Here is a 20,970-nt window from a genome sequence, read left to right as displayed (position 1 = left end):
AAGTGGATCTTTAAAAGGAAAATGAAAGCCGATGGAACTATTGACAAATATAAGGCTAGACTTGTAGTCAAAGGATACAGACAAAAGAAAGGTCTGGACTACTTTGATACATACTCTCCAGTAATAAGGATAACATTAATTAGGATGTTAATAGCACTAGCGGCAGTGCATGATCTTAACATCCACCAAATGGATGTAAAGACAATCTTCTTAAATGGAGAGTTGGAGGAAGAAATTTACATGGAACAACCTGAAGGGTTTGTGGTTCCTGGTAAAGAAGAGAAAGTGTGCGGACTTGTGAAGTCACTTTATGGGCTCAAGCAAGCACCCAAGCAATGACATGCTAAATTTGACCAAACAATGTTGGCAAATGGATTCAAGATTAACGAATGTGATAAATGTGTTTACATTAAAAATGTTCTGAATCATGAAGTCGTTGTTTGTTTGTATGTTGATGACATGTTAATAATGAGTAAAGATATTGACGATATAAATGCTACTAAGCGCATGTTGTCCAACAAGTTCTATATGAAGGACTTAGGAGTTACTGATTTGATCCTAGGGATCAAGATTCTCAAAACTCCTCAGGGACTAGCATTATCTCAATCTCATTATATTGAAAGAGTATTGGATAAATTCAAGTACTTGAATTTCAATGTTGTCAAAACTCCAATTGAGTTAAGTTTTACATTTCAAAAGAATGTAGGTGAAAGTGAATCTTAATTGGAATATGCTAGAGTGTTGGGAAGTTTGATGTATATTATGAATTGTACGCGACCAGATATAACATGCGCTATTAGTAAACTGAGTAGGTTCACCAGTAATCCGAATCAAACTCACTCGATGGCAATGAAACGTGTGTTGGGTTATCTGAAATATACACAACACTATGCTTTGCATTATAATAAATATCCTGCAGTGATTGAATGATATAGTGATGCAAATTGGATCACCGAGTCAAATGAAGTAAAATCCACAAGTGGTTATGTATTTACACTTGGTGGATGAGCAGTCTCTTGGAAATCGACCAAACAGACATGTATCGCCGCTCCACAATGGAATCTAAATTCATTGCCTTAGATAAGGCAGGTGAAGAAGCTGAATGGCTCCAGAGTTTCTTAGAGGATATTCCATTCTGGCCCAAACCAGTGGGACCTATTTGCATACATTGTGATATTCAAGCAGCAATACGTAGGGCAAGGAGCGTTATGTACAACAGGAAATCTCGTCATATACGACGGAGACATAATACCGTAAGACAACTCCTCTCTAGTGGAATTATCACAATTGACTATGTGAAGTCAAGCGATAATGTATCAGATCCACTAACGAAATGCCTCGTGAAAGAGGCAGTTGAAAGATCATCTAAGGAAATGGGTTTACGGCTTAGGACAAGTCAGCATGACGGTAACTCTATCTAGCAGACCGGAGATCCCAAGAGCTAGATTCAAGGAGAAAAACAAAGTTGTGATTGACGGTTCCACATTGTCAATCAACTCAATCTATTCTCATGATGAAGACAATGTTCAGGAACGAGGTTAAGACTTTAAGGCTTGTTAATAAGTTAATAAAGCTTAAAGTTTTTAATGATTTGTTAAGTTTGGCAGATTTGACCAAATAGTGTATCTACGAGATGACACGGTTAGAAATCACCTATGTGAGTGTGAAGTGTAAGCTGCTTCAAAGAGAATTTTATGTCAAAAGCCTATTATTTATACACTCATGAAACTAGGAGGTGTTCATGGCTAAAACGAACACAACCGTAAAAACCATAAACAGTAAAGGGTTAATTGTGTGACATATGGTTGTCTAGGTATACATCAAAGCTCGACGGTTCAAAGATATCGCATCTACCGATTGACTGAGTATATCCGACATATGTTCACTACGGAAAGTCCAAGGGAAAACCTACTTATCCAGATGCAATTACTTCTTGCTTGTAAAGTACACACTCGTCCGTGCATTCCTTATGTTATAACCATTCCCCATTAATGTGGGGGATTTTTGGGTATGTAGCAAGAGTTAATGGTAAAATGGAGGGAAGGTGAAAGAGGAACTTGAAAAAGCTAGGAACTTGAAAAGTTGAGANCCATTCCCCATTAATGTGGGGGATTGTTGGGTATGTAGCAAGAGTTAATGGTAAAATGGAGGGAAGGTGAAAGAGGAACTTGAAAAAGCTGGGAACTTGAAAAGTTGAGAACTTGAAAAGTCCTCTTATGCTTTATTGAAAAGACATTTGTCCCTCATCAGTGGTGGAAAGAAAAATAGGAGAGTTTAAATATAGAAACACTCCTATTAATTGTGAAAAGGGTTGGAAAGAGGGACCCCCCTCGCGCCGTCGTCGTCGTCGCTTGCTCGGCTCGGCTTCGACTTTGGATTTGGATTTGGAAAAATGATCGATCGAGAGATTATTTTTTGGACAAAGTTTGTTTTAATTATTTTAGTTAATAATTAATTAAATTAAATTAAATGGCCAATGTTTTAATTAGTTAATTAACCGATTCAATTAGTTAGTTAATTGATTCGACCCGACTCGAATCCACACGTGACCCGTTTTATTTAAATCTTTCCTGTTTTTATTTAAATTTCCCGCCATTGGAAGTGATTGTTCTGAAAGGTTGCAACTTTCAGAAACAGTCATAACCGTTTGAAAGGTTGCAAACTTTCATGAATGGTCGTGTGGATTCTGAAAGGATTGCAACCTTTCGGAACCAGTTCCTCTTGGCTATAAATACACTGATTCCTCAGACTTATTTCTTACGAATTTTCTGATTTCTTCTTCTTCTTCTGCACAAATTTTCTTCGTGTACTTTACTGCTGTTGAGTGGTTCGCTGACACCAGAGTTTTGGGTATCAATACACTGGTGATTGAGATCATTTTATCCTAGGAGGACATATTCCAAATCAAACCACGGATACTAGAGGGGAATAATTTCCTTAAGGAGACACTGTGCATTCAGTGAGCTTGATCTTTTTCCTGATTCTGTTTTTCCAGATTGTGGTACGTTTTTTACAGATTTTAGATTTGTCAATTATTTTCTGTTCATCTATTCTTATTGGTTTATTAAACTTTGGTTATTTCGTGTTTCTGCAAAGTTTATTGAAATCAGTAATTCTGATTTTAAAACACAGGTTTTTAACAGATGCATCTCAATCAAACAAAGATCGGCATGATATATAACCATCTCAACTATAATATATATACGGGTTCAATAAAGAAACACAACCACACAAAAAAATTCAAGTCAATAATACATCAGTCAATGCTCATATGCTTTGGCATTCTCGGATTATAATATGCATGCTATAGAAATAAACTTTCCCTTTATAACACTAGTACTCATACCAATGCCCGTCACACCATTGGTACGAGACCCACATCTTTCGCCCTTACCAATTGTCTATTTCATTTTTAATCTTTAATTAGGAAAACGCCCTCCAACAAAGTATGAAAGTCTTAACATACCTTGAATGTCAAACACGTGTCACGAATCCTCAAGATTTTGCATTTTCCTTTTGTAAAGCTTTAGAATGTTCTCAATCTATCAAATAGTCATTATCTATAAGTAAACAAGTTCGTAGACACCCATATTACTATATGCCAATAGTAAACCCACAAACTCACCCAAAAATATAATCAATTCCCTAAATCTCAAGCTTAGGGTTAAGTCTTAATTCCTCAAAATAACATAACTCTAATGATAGTCATATATTAAAACTTCAATTATAAATAATAACCATTGAAAAAAATTCCACAACTAAAATCCATAATTTCATCACCTGTAACCTTAACATTAACAGAATTTCACCGAATCCAATTATGCAATTATCCTTGCTTTGCCAACAATTAATTTCCTATAGCTAACAACTATTTACCCCCATCAACAACCATCACGTCTGCAGTAACAATAAACTCCAAAAATTGATTCCATTTACCCCTTTTTTTCCAACCGAAAACTTATACCACTGGTCAATAGTCATTAATGGTTAATTATTAGCCTATCAATGATTCCTTGGCAACAATTTCTACCACATATGCCTACCCCATAAACCAAATATAATATCTAATCATCCAATACATACATAAACGGCAATATTAAGTTGTAGCTATTTTTTTCTTTGCCCGGAAACTTCCGTTCTTGTTCTAGTAATGCGGTAGTTCTCTTCGTCGTGTGTAGATATAAGTTGAAGTGGATTGTGGTATGACAAAGAATTATAAGCCCTCAATTAATCTTGATTCATCTCTTTACATGAGCCAAATTACTTGGATATTAAAATAAATTATGGACTTAACCTATTAACCACCAACTAAGTGAACTATTTTAAATTTACTCGCTAATTAAATAGCCTTAGTTAAATCAATAGCTCAAAATTCTCATTTAAAATTTTACCGAAAGGGTCTTTTATGGAAGAAAAAGCTCTACTACTCAAAACGACCTAGCGGGTCGTTACAAAAGTTTAAGGTTATAGTTGTCAATTGATGCCAAGTTCAGGATCATGTTTTGTTTAATAATACTTCATCCGTTTAAAAAACAATGACCTCCTTTCCTCTTTAGTTTCTCCTTTTGAATTTTTTTTTTTGATAATTTTATATAAAAATTATGATTTTCTTACCACAACTGTAAATTTGGTCTTTTTTCACAGTATTGAACATATGGGTCACTTTATTGTTGTTTTTCATCATGGAGGTCGCTTTATAAAGGTCAATATGTTTTGAAATTGGACAATATTATATTTAACATAGACAAGGACCACTTCTTTTTGACCGAAATGAAATCTGATGCAAAAGATGTTAGGTATGATGAAATTGAAGCTTTTTATGTTGAAGACCCTACTACCCTAAGAAATCTTCATTAAAGTTTTTTTTCCACAATGACGAAAATAGTTTGATATCATTTCAATGAGAAGAAAATCGTGAAGAAAGAGAGGAAGATGACAATAACTATTGAAGAAATTAGAAGGAAGAAAATAAAGTGAGATTTTGATTTTAAAAATAGAGACATATATAAAAGAGATTCATTAAGGTAGAATTGTCATTTAAGCTTTTTTTTGACCATTGGGGACTTTATTTTTACCACTGACGTGCCTAATTGAAGTGTGTTTCACGCACTTTGCCATACAGGATTCGAGTGTTTAATTGTTAAATTTTTGAATAGTTGAAGTGCCTACTTGTGCACTGGCAAAGTTGTCACGACCCAGATTTACAAGTCGTGATGGCATCTATGTTCCCAATCGATAGGTAAGAAAACCCAATAATTTTACCAATTTAACTAAATAATGAGGTGAAATGATTAACAACGAGTAAAATATCTCCAAAACTAAGTCCTTCATAAATACGAAATACGAAAAGCTAAAATACCACCCCAAGAATCGGTGTCATAAGTACAAGAGCATCTAAGATACGGTGCAAGTTTGAAACTAAAATGACAAGCCTAAACATAAGAGATATCTTGTCTGAATATAAAAGAAACAAAATAAATAATAAAATAAGCCTAATCTATTGACCCACCCAATTTATCTTTCAACCAAGAAACTTAACATTCGATTGAGTTCTCTCCAGAATTCATAAACCACAACACAAGTCATAAATTATACACAAATATTTTAGTCAACAAAATAAGTCTAAGGATATGATTATGTGGTGGCGTGTTTTCCGCATGCTCCTTTCACCATCTTCATCAGTAGGCTCATATACAAGACTTCGTACACCAACTATGGATTCCAAAGAGCAAGTGGACTGCTGCAATAAAAACGCCAGCGTTTGTTGCGGCGTGAAAAAGTGCAGCAATTTAAGAAGTTAAAGTTGAAGTAGGTTTTCCGGAGAGAACTCAATCGGACATTAAGTTAGGTTGGGTTAAATTATTGGGTGGGTCGGGGAGGGGCGGAGCAAGCTATATCCGAATTTGATTTATATTAAATTGAATAGTTGTTTTAATCCTAGCGGTCCACGTGTCATCAGTTAATCATAAGGGTATATTTAGCTCTAAAGTATAACGGAAGGGGTATATTTAGCTCAAAAATATAATTAGAGATATATTTAAACTATTTCTTATAGTACATGCGTATATTTGGCCCTTTGCCATTTTCAAATTTATATTTTGTCCTTGATATTGTATTTTATTACTTTAGTTGTTTTGTACTTTCATATAAATAAAGCCGCATTTTTATACCTTTTAAAGATGCTTAAAGTCATTCTTCACTTCCTTCTTTATCCTTCCTTTCTTTATCTTTGTTTTGCTACTGGTTATCCCAACTTCTTAGTTACTGAGAAGTGTAAATTTTATTAAACTATGATGAAGGAGAAATGTAAATTATTGATCTAATTAATGAGAAATGTAAAATTTAAATTTATATTAAGTTCATTTCAATTTATGTGATAATATTTGACCAGATATATAAGTTTGAAAAAGAAAACAAAATTTTTATTTGTATTCTAAAATAAGTCTCACATATTTGTGATCGTTATTAATCATTTCATTAAGAATAAATTAGAAATTGTAAAGTTAAATTGTTTGAAAATAAAAACAAACTGACATACTTTTAAAGTAATAAAAAGAAAAAAAATATGTCACATAAATCGAGACACAAATAGTATAAGGGAAAAAGGATAAATATATTCCTGAACTATCGTAAATGGTATGCAAATACCCTCCGTCATACTTATGGGACATTGGTGCTCCTGCCATCCAAAAACTAGACCATATATACCTTTTTACTAACGGACATGCACGTGTCATAATCTTATCCACCGATCCGACATTTATTGAGGGATAAGATTGTGCCACGTGTCCCTATTTAGTCTTCCGTTAGAGTGAAAGGCATATATATGCTCTAGTTTTTGGATGGCAGGGGTACCAATGTCCCAAAAATATGTCGGAAGGTATCTGCATTCCATTTACGATAGTTCGGGAGTATATTTATTTTTTTTCCCATAATATAAATATTACCTCGTGCTTAGCATGAACCATATACCACTACTCTACTAGCTAGTATAGTAGACCTATATGGATAGAATTTGATGAAACTAGATGGTGTCTAAATCATCAAAAAACGGCAACTCATTAAATAAAAGTCAGAAATTGTGGATGCATGTGACTTTTTTTTGAAATTTTCTTGCAGCGTGTTTAGAAAAATAAATGAAACGGAAGTATGTTATTCCATAAGTCATTCAAAGACTACAATTTTCTTAAATAGATCAATTTGCAATGATATTTTACTGTTTAATGTTGACTTAAAGCCACTATAAATTGAGTAATTCAATTGCAAATTTTCATTCATCTCCTTTTCTTTTTCTTAATTAATTAATTTATATAAATCTTAATAATGATTGCACCTTTGCCCAAAATTCTTTCAAACTCGGAGAAAGTGTTTGATTTTGTTGTGAATGAAGGGCATGGAGTTAAGGGCCTTTGTGATATAGGAATTCAAGCACTTCCCAAGCAATATATTCAACCACTCGAAGAACGAATCACTACGAGCATTGTAATAACCAATGATTCAATCCCAATAATTGATGCATCCAATTGGGATGATCCAAAGGTGGCTGATCAAATTTGCGAAGCAGCTCAAAATTGGGGCTTCTTTCAAGTTATCAATCATGGAGTTCCTATTGAAGTTCTTGACAATATAAAAGAGACGAGCCATCGTTTCTTCAATTTATCAACTAAGGAAAAGAAAAAATATACAAAAGAGAATTCAGTTTCGAGTAATGTGAGGTATGGAACAAGCTTTACTCCTGAAGCTGAGAAGACATTGGGATGGAGAGATTATCTTTCTCTTGTCCATAATTCTGATGATGAAGCTACTTCATTTTGGCCTACTTCTTGCAGGTTTGTTTTCCTTTGCATTTTTCTTTTTTTAAAGAAACGAGTATAAATATGTAGTCACATCATAAAAAGAAATTATAAAATACCCTCAGAGTACTTACTAATAGAGCTGTCAATGGGATGTCTCACTTCATCCGGGCTAACTCATATAGGCCTATGTAGTAAATCTCTAGAAATTTTAGAGAATTTTTATTTTATGTAGTACATATTTTATAAACATATTCAATTGTTACTATGAAATGTTTTTTTTAAAGGGAAGAAGCGCTTGAATACTTGAAGAGTTGTGATACTGTTATAAGGAAGATTTTGAAGTTGCTAATGGGAGGATTGAATGTAAGAGAGATTGATGAAGAAAAAGAGGAACTTTTAATGGGTTTAAAGAGAATAAACTTTAATTACTATCCAAAATGTCCCAATCCGGAGCTTTCAGTTGGAGTAGGACGTCATTCTGATATCTCAACAATCACTGTTCTTCTTCAAGACGATATCGGTGGGCTGTATGTGAAAAAACATGAGACTAATGTTTGGATTCATATCCCTCCGGTTAACGGGGCTCTAGTAATCAATATTAGTGATGCACTTCAAATAATGAGCAATGACAAATACAAGAGTGTTGAACATTGTGTGATTGCTAATGGGAGCAACAATAGGGTTTCTGTACCAATTTTCTTGCATCCAAAGGCAACAAGTGTTATTGGTCCTTTAAAAGAAGTACTACAGAATGGAGAGAAACCAATTTACAAGCAAATTCTTTATGCGGATTACACCAACATCTTCTTCAACAAAGGTCATGATGGAAAGGACACAATAGAGTTGGCAAAGATATAGACTTATTTTTGTCATAATTTCTATTTTTTTGTGCTAATAAAGTATAATATGTGTTTCTCCATAAGAATGTGACAACTTTCTAATCATTAGATTATATACTAAGCCAATTAATATATGAATAGTGTACTCAAGTAATATATTGTATAGTGTCATGTGTTTCAAGAATATTCTGCGACATACAATAAATCATTAATAATGTATTGTAATAAAACAAAATTGAATATCGTATAATTTAATCACATACGTGTAATAAAGGTGAATATTCCATAGTTCCTTTTGGATGGGCCTTCAAACGATGCCGAAATGTCGAGGCCGAAATCTCACCCGTACCTCTATTCCAGAAATTTTCCCTTTAGTAGCGCCTTCAAATGTTGCCACACTATCAAAGCATGATGAGAATGCCAAAACAAGCAAATTGATACCCATATTATCCATATAGGAATTCGAAAACATAGAAATGACCCAAAAACACAATCATGGGACCCACACATGGAATCACAAAATTGACTAGTCACAAAGTTCCAAGCATCTCAAGGAACTTGTGCTCTGAAAATGAGCACAATCCAAGCAACACTCAAGCCAAAACAATCCCCACCAATTTTCAGCTCTAAGAAACAAAAATGGGTAATTAAGAGGGATTTTGATAGGATTTACCTAGTTAAGCAAAAGATATATCGACCCTGAGGCGTGTCCACATGTACAATTACCCGACAAGACCCAATAATCACCACCAAAAATCTCCAAGAAAAGCTCTCTAAAATCACTCCAAGACTAAGTTCTTTTAAGAAAATACAATAGAAAAATGTGTTGATCTATTTTATAACTGCCAAGCATATTACTCTCTGTGAACACGGAGCTGCTCCACCACGAACGTGGAGGCCAAAAGCCAGCATATTCCACGAACAAGGAGATCCTCTTCTGAACATGAGGCCAAAGATCAACACACTCCGTGAATGCAGAGCTCCTTTGGTGAATGCGGAGGCAAGATCAACCAACACTTAAGAATTCGGCCAAGGGCCTACGAAGGTGAAGAACACAAAATAATGTTGCTCCAAAAGAACTGCATCAGTACAGTTCTAAGTTGGGGAAACTCCCCAATGGTGGCTTTAGGATTCACTGAGAACCCTATGAATGCAAATGAATTATGCTATCGAACCAAAAACAAATTGCAGACTTAATGAAATCGACGAAACCACCAATGGAGGTCTTCTCAATTGAATGTTGACCTTAGTCAACTTACAAGGAAAACACACAAAAAATGACAAACGTCACAAAATCATCCAATCACCTTAGGATCCAAACCAAAGGTTTTTCTAGACCAAACTCAGTATTCTAGAGCTAACCACGTTGATAGAATTCTTATCGAAGCACGTTTACCAAGAATATTGATCAAAGTCAACTTTGGCCAAACTTTCAAAGTTAAAACGCCCAGTGGCTTAAACTCATGTCAAAGGCCTGGGGACCCAAACCAACCATCCTACTACATGGAACTGATGGAATTCTCACACGATGTCATATTCTCTGGATGTTGACTAAAGCCAACTATTTCACTTCAAAAATACCCAAAAGTTCAAAGCTCGCACCAAAATCTCCCGACAACATTGGGATGCATGCCAGCCAACCCAGAACCACACAAAAGCTACGAAACGGACAAAATAGGAAAAGCACACAAATATACGCAAATGACCACAGTGGCCATTACATTTATAATTGTGCTTCTATATATATATATATATACACACACTCATACCATTGGAGCATCGTAAGGTAAGGAGTTGACATAGAGCTTGGGAAGAATAGTAAATTGAGTAACAAAATAAGTAGTAGTCTTGTGTATGCGTTGAGAAACTATATGGGGGTAGCAGGGTTAGGTTATGATCGGATGTGAGGGTAGAATGAATTAGAGGTTGGAGTTGGTAGTAGAAGGAGGTGGGTGACTTAAGGTGAAGTGTATGGGTCCTAATTGCATTTTTAAGTTTCTTGTTCTTTATTGTGTGCATGATATTATGTGGTTGATTTGGGTCAATCGATGATGTCTACCAATACATGTTGTTTGTACTAATACTACTCTTGTTATGCCACTTGGCATAGTCTGGTTGCAGGATTTCCAATAAAGTTACTTTGGTGAAGACGATGATGATCTCCTTCCTATTCCCTTTTATACATTGTACTCTTTTAGCAGCTCTTTGACCTATTTAGACTAGTTCCTATGGAGGATTTTTGGCTAATTATAAAAAGATGATTCCTACATTCGAGTTTTAGGTTTATTTTGAAGATGTTTTTAAATTGGATGATAATGTTTCTCCTATCTTGGTGTTAGAGTAGTGCATGCTGTAAAGGAATTAAATAAATGCATCAGTGTACATTAGTGAAGTTAATTACAAGTTGTTACATTATACATTGCAATGTTAGCAGTGTGAGCAGAATAGTTTGTTAGAGAAGTTAGTTATACACTGTAGCAATCAGTTAGGTAGTAGCTATTCAAGTCGGTTACAATAAGACTATATATATCCCTGTATTACATTTTGTGAATAATCAATAGACATAATTCTTTTCATTCCTCTCAATGTTTCTCTCATTCATGGATCCTGCATTGATCCAAAATTATCAAACTTAACATGGTATCAGAGCTTTCGAGCTTCAATTGAGAGTCAATGCAGTAAGAATTTCGTAGTTGAAGTTTAGATTCGAGCTTCTTTTCTTCATTTTCTTCAGTTGTGCACTCGATTTCTCGATTTCTTCCCTTCTTTGTGATTTCAATAGGAGATTCTGGTACTGGAAATCAATTGGGTACTGTCATGGCTGCTACCACAATTGATCATCTTCATCTTCTCTATTTGTATCCATCTGATGCACCTGGATCACTCAATGTGGGTATTATGCTTACAGGAACTGATAATTACACTTTGTGGAGCAAAGCTATGCAGTTGGCTATGCTTGGGAAAAACAAAGTGGGATTCATTGATGGTACAGTAGATCGAGATCAATTCACAGGTGATTTGGATCGTTTATGGGATCGTTGTAACGCAATTGTAGTATTATGGATTCTGTGCAATGTTAGCAAGGATCTACACAGTGGAGTGCTTTTTCGCTCAGATGCGCATCTAATTTGGGAGGATTTGAAAGAAAGGTTTCACAAGGTAAACAGTTCACGTATTTTTCAGCTACACAAAGAGATCTTCACACTTGTTCAAGGAGTCTCTTTTGTTTCAATATATTACTCTAGGCTTAAGGATCTATGGGATGAATATGATTCTATCATGCCTCCTTCTTCTTGCACATGTTCTAAATCTAGGGATTTCCTTGAGCACTTACAGTTTCAGAGAATGTTACAATTCCTCATGGGACTCAATGATAACTATAGCCAAGCTAGGAGCCAAATTTTATTGATGTCTCAAATGCCTACTGTTAATCAGGCATATGCCATGATTAATCAGGATGAGAGCCAAAGAATGGTTGCTGATTCGAGCAGAATATCACCTGAGAATTTCGCACCAACAACATTATTCACAAATAGATTCGAATTAGTCACTCAGAAGCAGCAAAAGAAGCCTTACAATCCTCATGCCTTATGTGAATTTTGTAATGTGAAAGGACATCTGAAAATTGACTGTCTCAAGTTGATGAAATGTGATTTTTGTCATAAGATTGGTCATTTTAAAACTAACTGCTATAAGCTCATTGGATATCCACCTCACTACAAGGGCAGTAGAGATCATGTTGTAGTTGGTAATTCGATCTATGATACAGGGGTTTTACAGCAACAACAACACAATATTGTAGCTGGTAATTCGATCTATGATGCAGGAGTTTTACAGCAGCAACAGCACAATGTTGTAGCTGGTAATTCAATCTTTGATGCAGGGGTTTTACAACAGCAACATCAGTATATGGCATCTCCTTCCCAACAATATCAATATCATCAGTCCATGCCTTCTTCTTCAGTTATGCCTATGTTTACTCCAGGACAACATCAACAGTTGCTCAGAATGTTGGATCAAGCTACACTTGCTGATAAACCTGGAACTGCACATATGGCAGGTATCTCACCTATTCATAAGGCTGATTCATTGACCTGGATTGTTGACATTGGGGCTTCTCACCATATGCTTGGTGATTCTTCTTATTTACACCATAAAGGATTAATAGATGATGCAGGTCATGTTCAGCTACCCACTGGTGATTCTGCTAAAGTATCACACATTGGGGACTGTCATATAGGTGGAGGTGATATTCTTAGACAAGTCTTATGTGTACCTGCTTTTCTGTTCAATGTCATGTCAGTTTCTCAAGTGACAAAAGATTTGAATTGCAGTGTTACTTTTTTCCCAAAATATTGTGTTTTTCAGGACCTCTTGTCTGGGAAGGTGAGGGTGACTGGTAGAGAAGAAAATGGACTATATACAGTATGCACACAGATAGGGGAGGCACATACGTCACCACCACAGAGATACTTAGCAGTAACACAAGACATTGATACAAATGTTTGGCACAAAAGATTCTGTCATGTACCTATGAGTGTGATCAGAAAAATTCCTATGTTTCATAGTTCTGGTAATATCAAACTTATTTTACCTAGTTGTGAAGTTTGTCCTCTTGCAAGGCAAACTAGATTGCCATTTCCACAAAGTACTAGTCAATCTACATGTATTTTCCAATTGTTGCATATGGATATTTGGGGGCCTTATAGAGTAGAAACTTTTAATGGAATGAGATATTTCTTGACTATTGTGGATAACTATTCAAGGTGGACATGGACATTTTTGATGAGATTGAAGTCTGATGTTATTAACTTGTTAAAACATTTCTTTGTAGAATTAGAGACACAGTTTAACATCAAGATAAAAAGAGTGAGATCTGATAATGGTTCTGAATTCTTTAACATCAACTGCAATGATTTTTTTCCAGCTTCATGGTGTCATACATGAGAGCTCTTGTCCATACACACCTCAGCAAAATGGAGTGGTAGAGAGACGACATAGACATATCATTGAGACTGCAAGAGCAATTAAGTTCCATGCCAACTTCCCAGATAGGTTTTGGGGTCTTTGTATTCAGTCTGCAGTCTATATTTTGAATAGAATACCTTCCACAGTTATAAATGATGTTTCTCCTTTTAAGAGATTATATGGTAAGCCCCCTACATTTGCTCATTTACGAGTCCTAGGCTATTTGTGTTTTACCACAAATCTAGTCAAACATGACAAGTTCAGTCCTAAGGCTGTGAGAGTTGTTTTAGTTGGTTATGGTGTTACTCAAAAGGGTTACAAGTTGTATGATTTGGAAAATAGAACATTTTTTATGAGCAGAGATGTTGTTTTTATGGAAACAGTTTTCCCTTTTAAGGATAGTGTTAACATTGAACAGGGTCACTTGTCCACCAACAACCATTGTTTATTTGATGAACTGGTTAGAGCTCCAAATATTGTTCTGCCTTCTACTGACACTGGTCAGTTAACTACCAATGAGCATGTTCAGGTTCCTAATCCAACACATTCTTCAGATTATTCCCTCAACCCTACAACTTCAACCAGGAGGTCTACTAGAGGCACTCGACCTACCGTATAGCACAAGGATTATGTTACTAAGGCTGGCTCAAATAACTGTCTCTATTCTATTGATTCAGTTTTGAATTATAATGGTCTCACCCCCAAGTATCAGAGTTTTATCTCTAAATTTTTAGCTGATGTTGAACCTACTACTTACAAAGAGGCTGCCACAGATCCTAGATGGATAGCAGCCATGAAGTGTGAGATTAATGCACTAAAGGATAACAAGACATGGAAGGTTATAGATCTACCAAGAGGCAATAAGGCCATAGGGTGTAAATGGGTCTATAAAATCAAATACAATGCAGATGGTACAGTTGAAATATTCAAAGCTAGATTAGTAGCAAAAGGATACAATCAGAAGGAAGGGTTTGATTATTAAGAGACTTTTTCACTTGTCGTTAAGATGGCTACTGTTAGGACTGTTGTGTCTTTAGCAACCACTAACCATTGGAAAATCCATCAAATGGATGTGTACAATGCTTTTTTGCAAGGTGATTTGAATGAAGAGGTATACATGCAGCTACCAGAAGGGTTTAATTGCAAGTCTGAAGGTAACCAAGTGTGCAGGTTGTTAAAATCACTATATGGCCTCAAACAGGCTTCAAGGCAGTGGAGCATTAAACTCACCACCACCTTGATTGCCTCAGGTTTTACTCAAAGTACTCGAGATTATTCTCTTCTTGTCAAGAAAAAGGATGACAGGATAGTCATAGTACTCATATATATAGATGATCTGTTGATAACTAGAAGTGATTGCCAAATGATTCAAGAAACCAAAGAAGCATTGCAACATGCTTTTAAGATTAAGGCTCTGGGGGAACTTAGGTACTTCCTTGGGTTGGAATTTTCCAGGAATGAGGCAGGTATTCTTATACACCAAAGGAAGTATGCTTTGGAACTGATTGCAGACATGGGGTTAGCAGGAGCTAAACCAGTCTCTACTCCAATGGAATTGAATCTGAAACTTACGAGTACTGAGTTTGATGATATAATACCATCTGAGCATGATGATCCATTGTTGGATGACCCTACTAGTTATCAAAGATTAGTTGGCCGACTATTGTATCTTACCACAACTAGGCCAAACATCTCATTTGTTGTACAAAGTCTGAGCCAGTTCATGCATTCTCTTAGAAAGTCACATTTAGATGCTGCATTGAGGCTTGTGAAGTATGTGAAATCAGCTCCATGCTTGGGAATTTTAATGTCATCATCAGGAAATAATGTGTTGAAGGTATTTTGTGATGCAGATTGGAGTTCTTGTATTAATAGTAGAAGATCTATTACTGGTTACTTGGTTCAACATGGAGATTCACCTATATCATGGAAGTCAAAAAAACAACTTACAGTATCTAGAAGTTCAGCTGAGGCAAAGTATAGGGCAATGACCTCAATTGTTGCTGAGATAGTTTGGCTAGTAGGTTTATTTCAAGATCTTGGTGTTAATATTTCACTGCCTGTCTCTTTGTATTCAGACAGTACTTAAGCACTTCAGATCGCGGATAATCCTGTTTTCCATGAACGTACGAAACATATTGACATAGATTGTCATTTCATTAGGAAGAAAATTCAAGCTGGACTACTTGTCACTACATATCTATCATCTTCAGAACAGCTAGCTGCTAGGTATGAAGAATATCTTCATAGCTCCTAGCTTGAAGGAGGGTGTAAAGGAATTAAATAAATGCATCAGTGTACATTAGTGAAGTTAGTTACAAGCTGTTAGATTATACATTGCAATGTTAGCAGTGTGAGCAGAATAGTTTGTTAGAGAAGTTAGTTATACACTGTAGCAATCAGTTAGGTAATAGCTATGCAAGTCGGTTACAATAGGACTGTATATATATATCCATGTATTACATTTTGTGAATAATCAATTGACATAATTCTTTTCATTCCTCTCAATGTTGCTCTCATCCATGGATCCTGCATTGATCCAGAATTATCAAACTTAACACATGCATGACTCAGTGAGTTGGATCATGACTTGTATAAATTAAAATTTTACCATATTTAGAACTAAACCTCTCATCATATAATTAGGATTAATGTAGACGATGTCCAAGACAATTAGTTTAGGATTTATGACGTGAGCATTTATTATGATTAATTGAGGATTTATGTTACATGTAAATATAGTTAAAATTGGAAAAGGGTGAAAAAACAACTTTGTCTAAAACAAAGTCTTTTAATGAAGGGCAAAAAGTTCATACAATATTTCTAAGGACCTTCAATGTTTTTAATATAGTATAAATTATAAATGTATTTTATAAATTATTCTAGTTGGTATCACTAAGCAGGAGTGATGTTTGCAATATGTATTATAAATGAATTGTTCATGAGTAAAACATGTATTAAATGTGCCTTATAAATTTTTCTAATTTACATCACTAAGAAAATGAGTGATATGTGTAATATGATATTAAAAATATATTGTGCATGTATTATAATACATTATAAGTGTTATACCTGAATTTCAAACAATTAAGTACTATTTAAATTAGTTTATGTTATTAGAAATCTATTAGTTATGTTCTGGAATAACAACTATCGAAGTCATAACAATGTATGATATTAAATCCAAATTATATTACAACTGTCATTTATATTTAATATGATTTTGATATAATTTTAATAAAATCTTTAAATCTTATAACCTTCAAATCTTAAAACCTTCAAATATTCACATACGTCCAATCTTATTCATATATTCAAATATGCTAGAAATTTCAATCCAATGCCAAAAACTCTGAGGTTCGCCTTTTGGATTGTTGAATTTACCAAAAATTCATCTGGCTCTAGCAACGAACAACTAAGAAGCAAAATTCATGCAGTTTCTACTGCTAGAAATTTCAATTCAATTTGAAAAAGGATTCGAGTTTCACCTTTGACATAGATAAATTTACCAAAATTGCATCGATCTTAATCGAAATTCCCCTCAATTGGGAATTTGAGAACCTTAATCGGCGAATGCAACAACTCATTTGCGAAGCAATTGATGAAGTTTCTTGGGTGAAAATTTTGAAGAACAAAAAAATATTTAGAAAATATTTTCACTAGGAAAAAAAGCTCCTTAAAAATGAGAAAAATATATAACATCCCTAAAGAAAGTAGGAAAAATAAGTTGCATAAGTGACGTTACAAGTTTATTCCTCCCCACCCACCCAACCTTCACCCCTTGGCCTTCGCACCCTCGCTACCCCTCAAATCCCCACTCTCCATCCCTACCCGCCTGGCTGCCTCCATAAGATTTTACTAGACAACATATAAATATGCTAAGGATAGTATTTTCTTGCTTATTTACCAAACACTAGAAAATAAGTAAGAAACTCAATTATTTTTCAAAAAAAAAAAAATATTTTTTAGAAAATCATTTTCCATCGAAAACACTTTTCATTCACACCAAACACTTAGCAACACTAGTTTAATAATAGCAACTTTTAATATTTAATAATACTATGCGTGTTTCTTTTCCACAAAGTAAAAAGGAGCCCGAAATAAATACCCAATTTATTGAGGAACTAAAATTTTTCAAAAATCAAAATATTGGGGTAAAACTTACCCGCACCAGGTGTATACACCAATTCAATACATGCACGTGTTTAAATTTACAATTGATTTTACTTAATCTTAATTAATTATCATGTGTTTTACTTTATTAAATCACGTAATTATATCTATGTGTGAACATGCAGCTGTAATTTGTTCACTTTCCAAGTCCCTTGTCAAATTTATATAGTGTATGTATGTGACATTTTTTTTTTTTGGAATTTTCTTGCGACGTGTTTAGAAAAATAAATGAAACGGAAGTATGTTTTCCCATAAGTCATTCAAGACCAAGATGGTGGGTCATGGACAGAGGCAGAGGCACAAACTTATGAAGAGTGTACGTGCATTCGCTAACTTCGAAAAATTCATATGTATATATGTATATATCTATTTTAAGAAACTGACAAAAACTAAGATAAAATTATTTTTTAGGTATGTATAATAGATGTCAAACCCCCTAGTTTACTTCTTAGATTTTGAACCCCCCTATTAAAATTTCTGACTCCGCCACTGGGAGTATCATTGTGTTGTTGGTATAAAGCAAGAAAAACCACCTCTGAGACCAGGGTTCAAATCTAGCTAAAATCCTTTTTCATTCGTTTTATTGGTAATATTGGTGCATCCGAAGTTTTCAAATCCTGGATTCGCCTCTGATCATGGATGGAGCTAGTAGCCTTCATGCGGTATCTAATAGATTTCGCTTAAAACTGTATAAATATTAAATTTAGAACTCGATTAATATTCCTTAAATTTACCATTATAAAATGTATAACTTACCTAAATCTCATAGTGTAAAACCTAAATTACCTTCTATCCCTATTATTTTTCTAATTACATAAATCCCATATTTTTTAGGCATATCAGATATATAATTAAGGATCCGGATACATTATTGTTGATACATTATGTATCAATCTGTTGCACTTATTAAGGGGAAAAAACCTGAAAAATTAAATTAAGATCTCATAATATCCATCTGTTGCACTAATTAAGGGAAAAAAAACTGAAAATCAAATTAAGATCCCATAAATTGCGCTATTCCATTCCAAATTATTGTCAAGAATTCAATCATATATAGTGTAACAAACCAAAAAATTCAAAAATTAAATTTCTTCTTCTTGTTCATCGTTCTTTCTGTTTCATAAAAACTTTTGTCGAAATTTCGGATTAGCGAGGCGAGTTATGAAGGATACAAAACTGATGGAATTGTTGTTGTACAAACGATTTCTTTTGTGAATCTTCAAGTTCATCGAATATCAGTTCGATTTTGATTCAAGATTGTCGAAACTTTTGAGATTTAAAAATCTTCTCCCAGTTGATTGAAGATCCTTTCAGATTTGATTCAAAATTGTTTAAAATTTAAATTTTGAGTTTCAAAATTATTCTCCTAGTTCATTGAAAATCCTTTCAATTTTGATTCAAAATTATCGAAAATTTTGAGAAGATACATCATGAAGATCCTTTTAATTTAAATTGATAAGTGTTGTATTTCTACTAGATACATTAAATAAAAAAAGTGTTGCCCATAAGATTTTAGGTTTGAGATCGATACATTATTGTTTGGTAATTGTTATGTATCAGATACATTTTATATAAATTCGAATTTACGTATCATAACTAAAAAATTAGTTATGATACATTATTATTTATGTATCTTATTTTGTTTGAGAAATACTATATTTTAAAATTTTAAAAAAATACATTATACATGTAATTATTCCAAATAGCTTCTTTTTGTGTGTGTGTGATACATAACACAAAGTTTATGTATCAAGTACATTTATATTGAACATGATAAACACTAATAGAAGATTCAACAACATTATCAATTCCTTAAATATGAACATTATACATTGCATAAAACAAAGATTATTGTAGCAGTGATGTATCGGATCAATGATAACACTAACAAAAATTAATTTAAAACTCAAAACAAACGAGATACATTAAAAATTTGTATATTTGATAGTGATGGTCGTGCAATAGCAGATTCAACTTTTTTTACTTTTTTTTTGAACGTTTTTCAATAGTAGATACATTAAAAGAAAATAAATATTTTTCAAGAAAAATTTTCAACGACAATATGATGATTAACTAAAATTGCAAAGGTTCAATAAGATTTCAATGGGGGCAGGGGGAGGAGGTAATTTTATTTTTATTTTTTAAAATGAAAAAATGAAAAAATAATAATAAAAGAAATCAGAAATTGAAGTGATGGAAAAAAATCTATCTATTGAATAATTTGAAATCATTAATTGTAAATAGAAAATATTTGAAATTCAAAAATAGATTAATTGATGTAATTATGAAGAGATTTGCGGCATAAAAAAAGGAAAGAAAATCATGGATATGAGATTTCAAATTAATGTATCCGGAAAAGGGGATGATGGGAGGAAAAGAAAGGATTTTTGATACTTTTTGAAATGATAGGAAAAATCAGAAAATATGATAATAAATGGTGTGTAGTTAAGTAATTTTTTCTTATAAAATTTAGAATCATAAAGTTGAAATCTTAGTTTCGTCTCCGTAGTCAATTTGCCAACAACGGAGAAACCATTAAACTTTAAACACTAATTCTAATTGCTAATAAAGTTTGGAAAGTTCAATGAGGACTCCCTTTTAGGAATTTTAATAGAAGGAATTAAATGTGCCATTCAAAGACTGCAATATACTTAAATAGACCAATTTGCAATATTTCAGTCATTTCCTTTACTTCCCCTACATCAATTTAAAGCCCTTTAAACCCCCTCTAAATTAAGTAATCTGCAATATTTTACGGTTTTAGGGAGTGTTTGGCAGGAAAGAAAACATTTTTTGGAAAATATTTTTCAATTTTCTCATTTTTGGTGGGCTTAAATGTTTTTCAAATCAACTTATTTTCCTCGAATTTAAGAAAAATGACTTCTCTTCAAAAATTAAGGAAAACATTTTCCAAAACTCTCTTCCAACCTAAAATTACAATTTTTTTTAACTCACATCATACCCCGACCCTCCCCTTTCAAAGAAGAAAATCAATTTCGTTTACCCCTACCCAAACCAGCCCCTTCCCCAACGAAAAAATTAACAATTTAAATTTTTATATTTAAAAAATAGTTTAAATTTTAATTTTTTTATTTTTTTACCCCACCCAACACATGACTAACCCTACCGCCACAAAAATAATTAAAACTTTTCGAAAAATTAAAATTCATTTTCTTTAACCCACACCTACCCCA

The 20,970-nt window shown here is 33.8% G+C and overlaps 1 protein-coding gene across 1 annotated transcript; it reads left to right on the top strand.

Annotated features, from left to right (window-relative positions):
• The first annotated feature begins 7,252 nt into the window (after positions 1 to 7,252).
• Positions 7,253 to 8,848, top strand: LOC125869050 (feruloyl CoA ortho-hydroxylase F6H1-3-like). The gene is made up of 2 exons (XM_049549616.1): positions 7,253 to 7,829; positions 8,081 to 8,848. The coding sequence occupies exons 1-2, from the start codon at positions 7,324 to 7,326 to the stop codon at positions 8,652 to 8,654; spliced, it is 1,080 nt and encodes a 359-aa protein (XP_049405573.1). The 5' UTR covers positions 7,253 to 7,323; the 3' UTR covers positions 8,655 to 8,848.
• The last annotated feature ends 12,122 nt before the right edge of the window (positions 8,849 to 20,970 follow it).

Source organism: Solanum stenotomum, chromosome 1 (assembly GCF_019186545.1).
Source record: "Solanum stenotomum isolate F172 chromosome 1, ASM1918654v1, whole genome shotgun sequence".
NCBI classification, from domain to species: domain Eukaryota; kingdom Viridiplantae; phylum Streptophyta; class Magnoliopsida; order Solanales; family Solanaceae; genus Solanum; species Solanum stenotomum.
Note: the sequence above shows the minus strand (reverse complement) of the source record. Positions and strands in the feature narration are given on the sequence as shown.

Bases quoted from the DNA above. Each gene is read 5' to 3' on its own strand.
- LOC125869050 (XM_049549616.1), top strand. From the start codon at position 7,324: ATGATTGCACCTTTGCCCAAAATTCTTTCAAACTCGGAGAAAGTGTTT. The intron at 7,830-8,080 runs GTTTGTTTTCCT...TTTTTTTTAAAG, and splicing joins TTTTGGCCTACTTCTTGCAG to GGAAGAAGCGCTTGAATACT.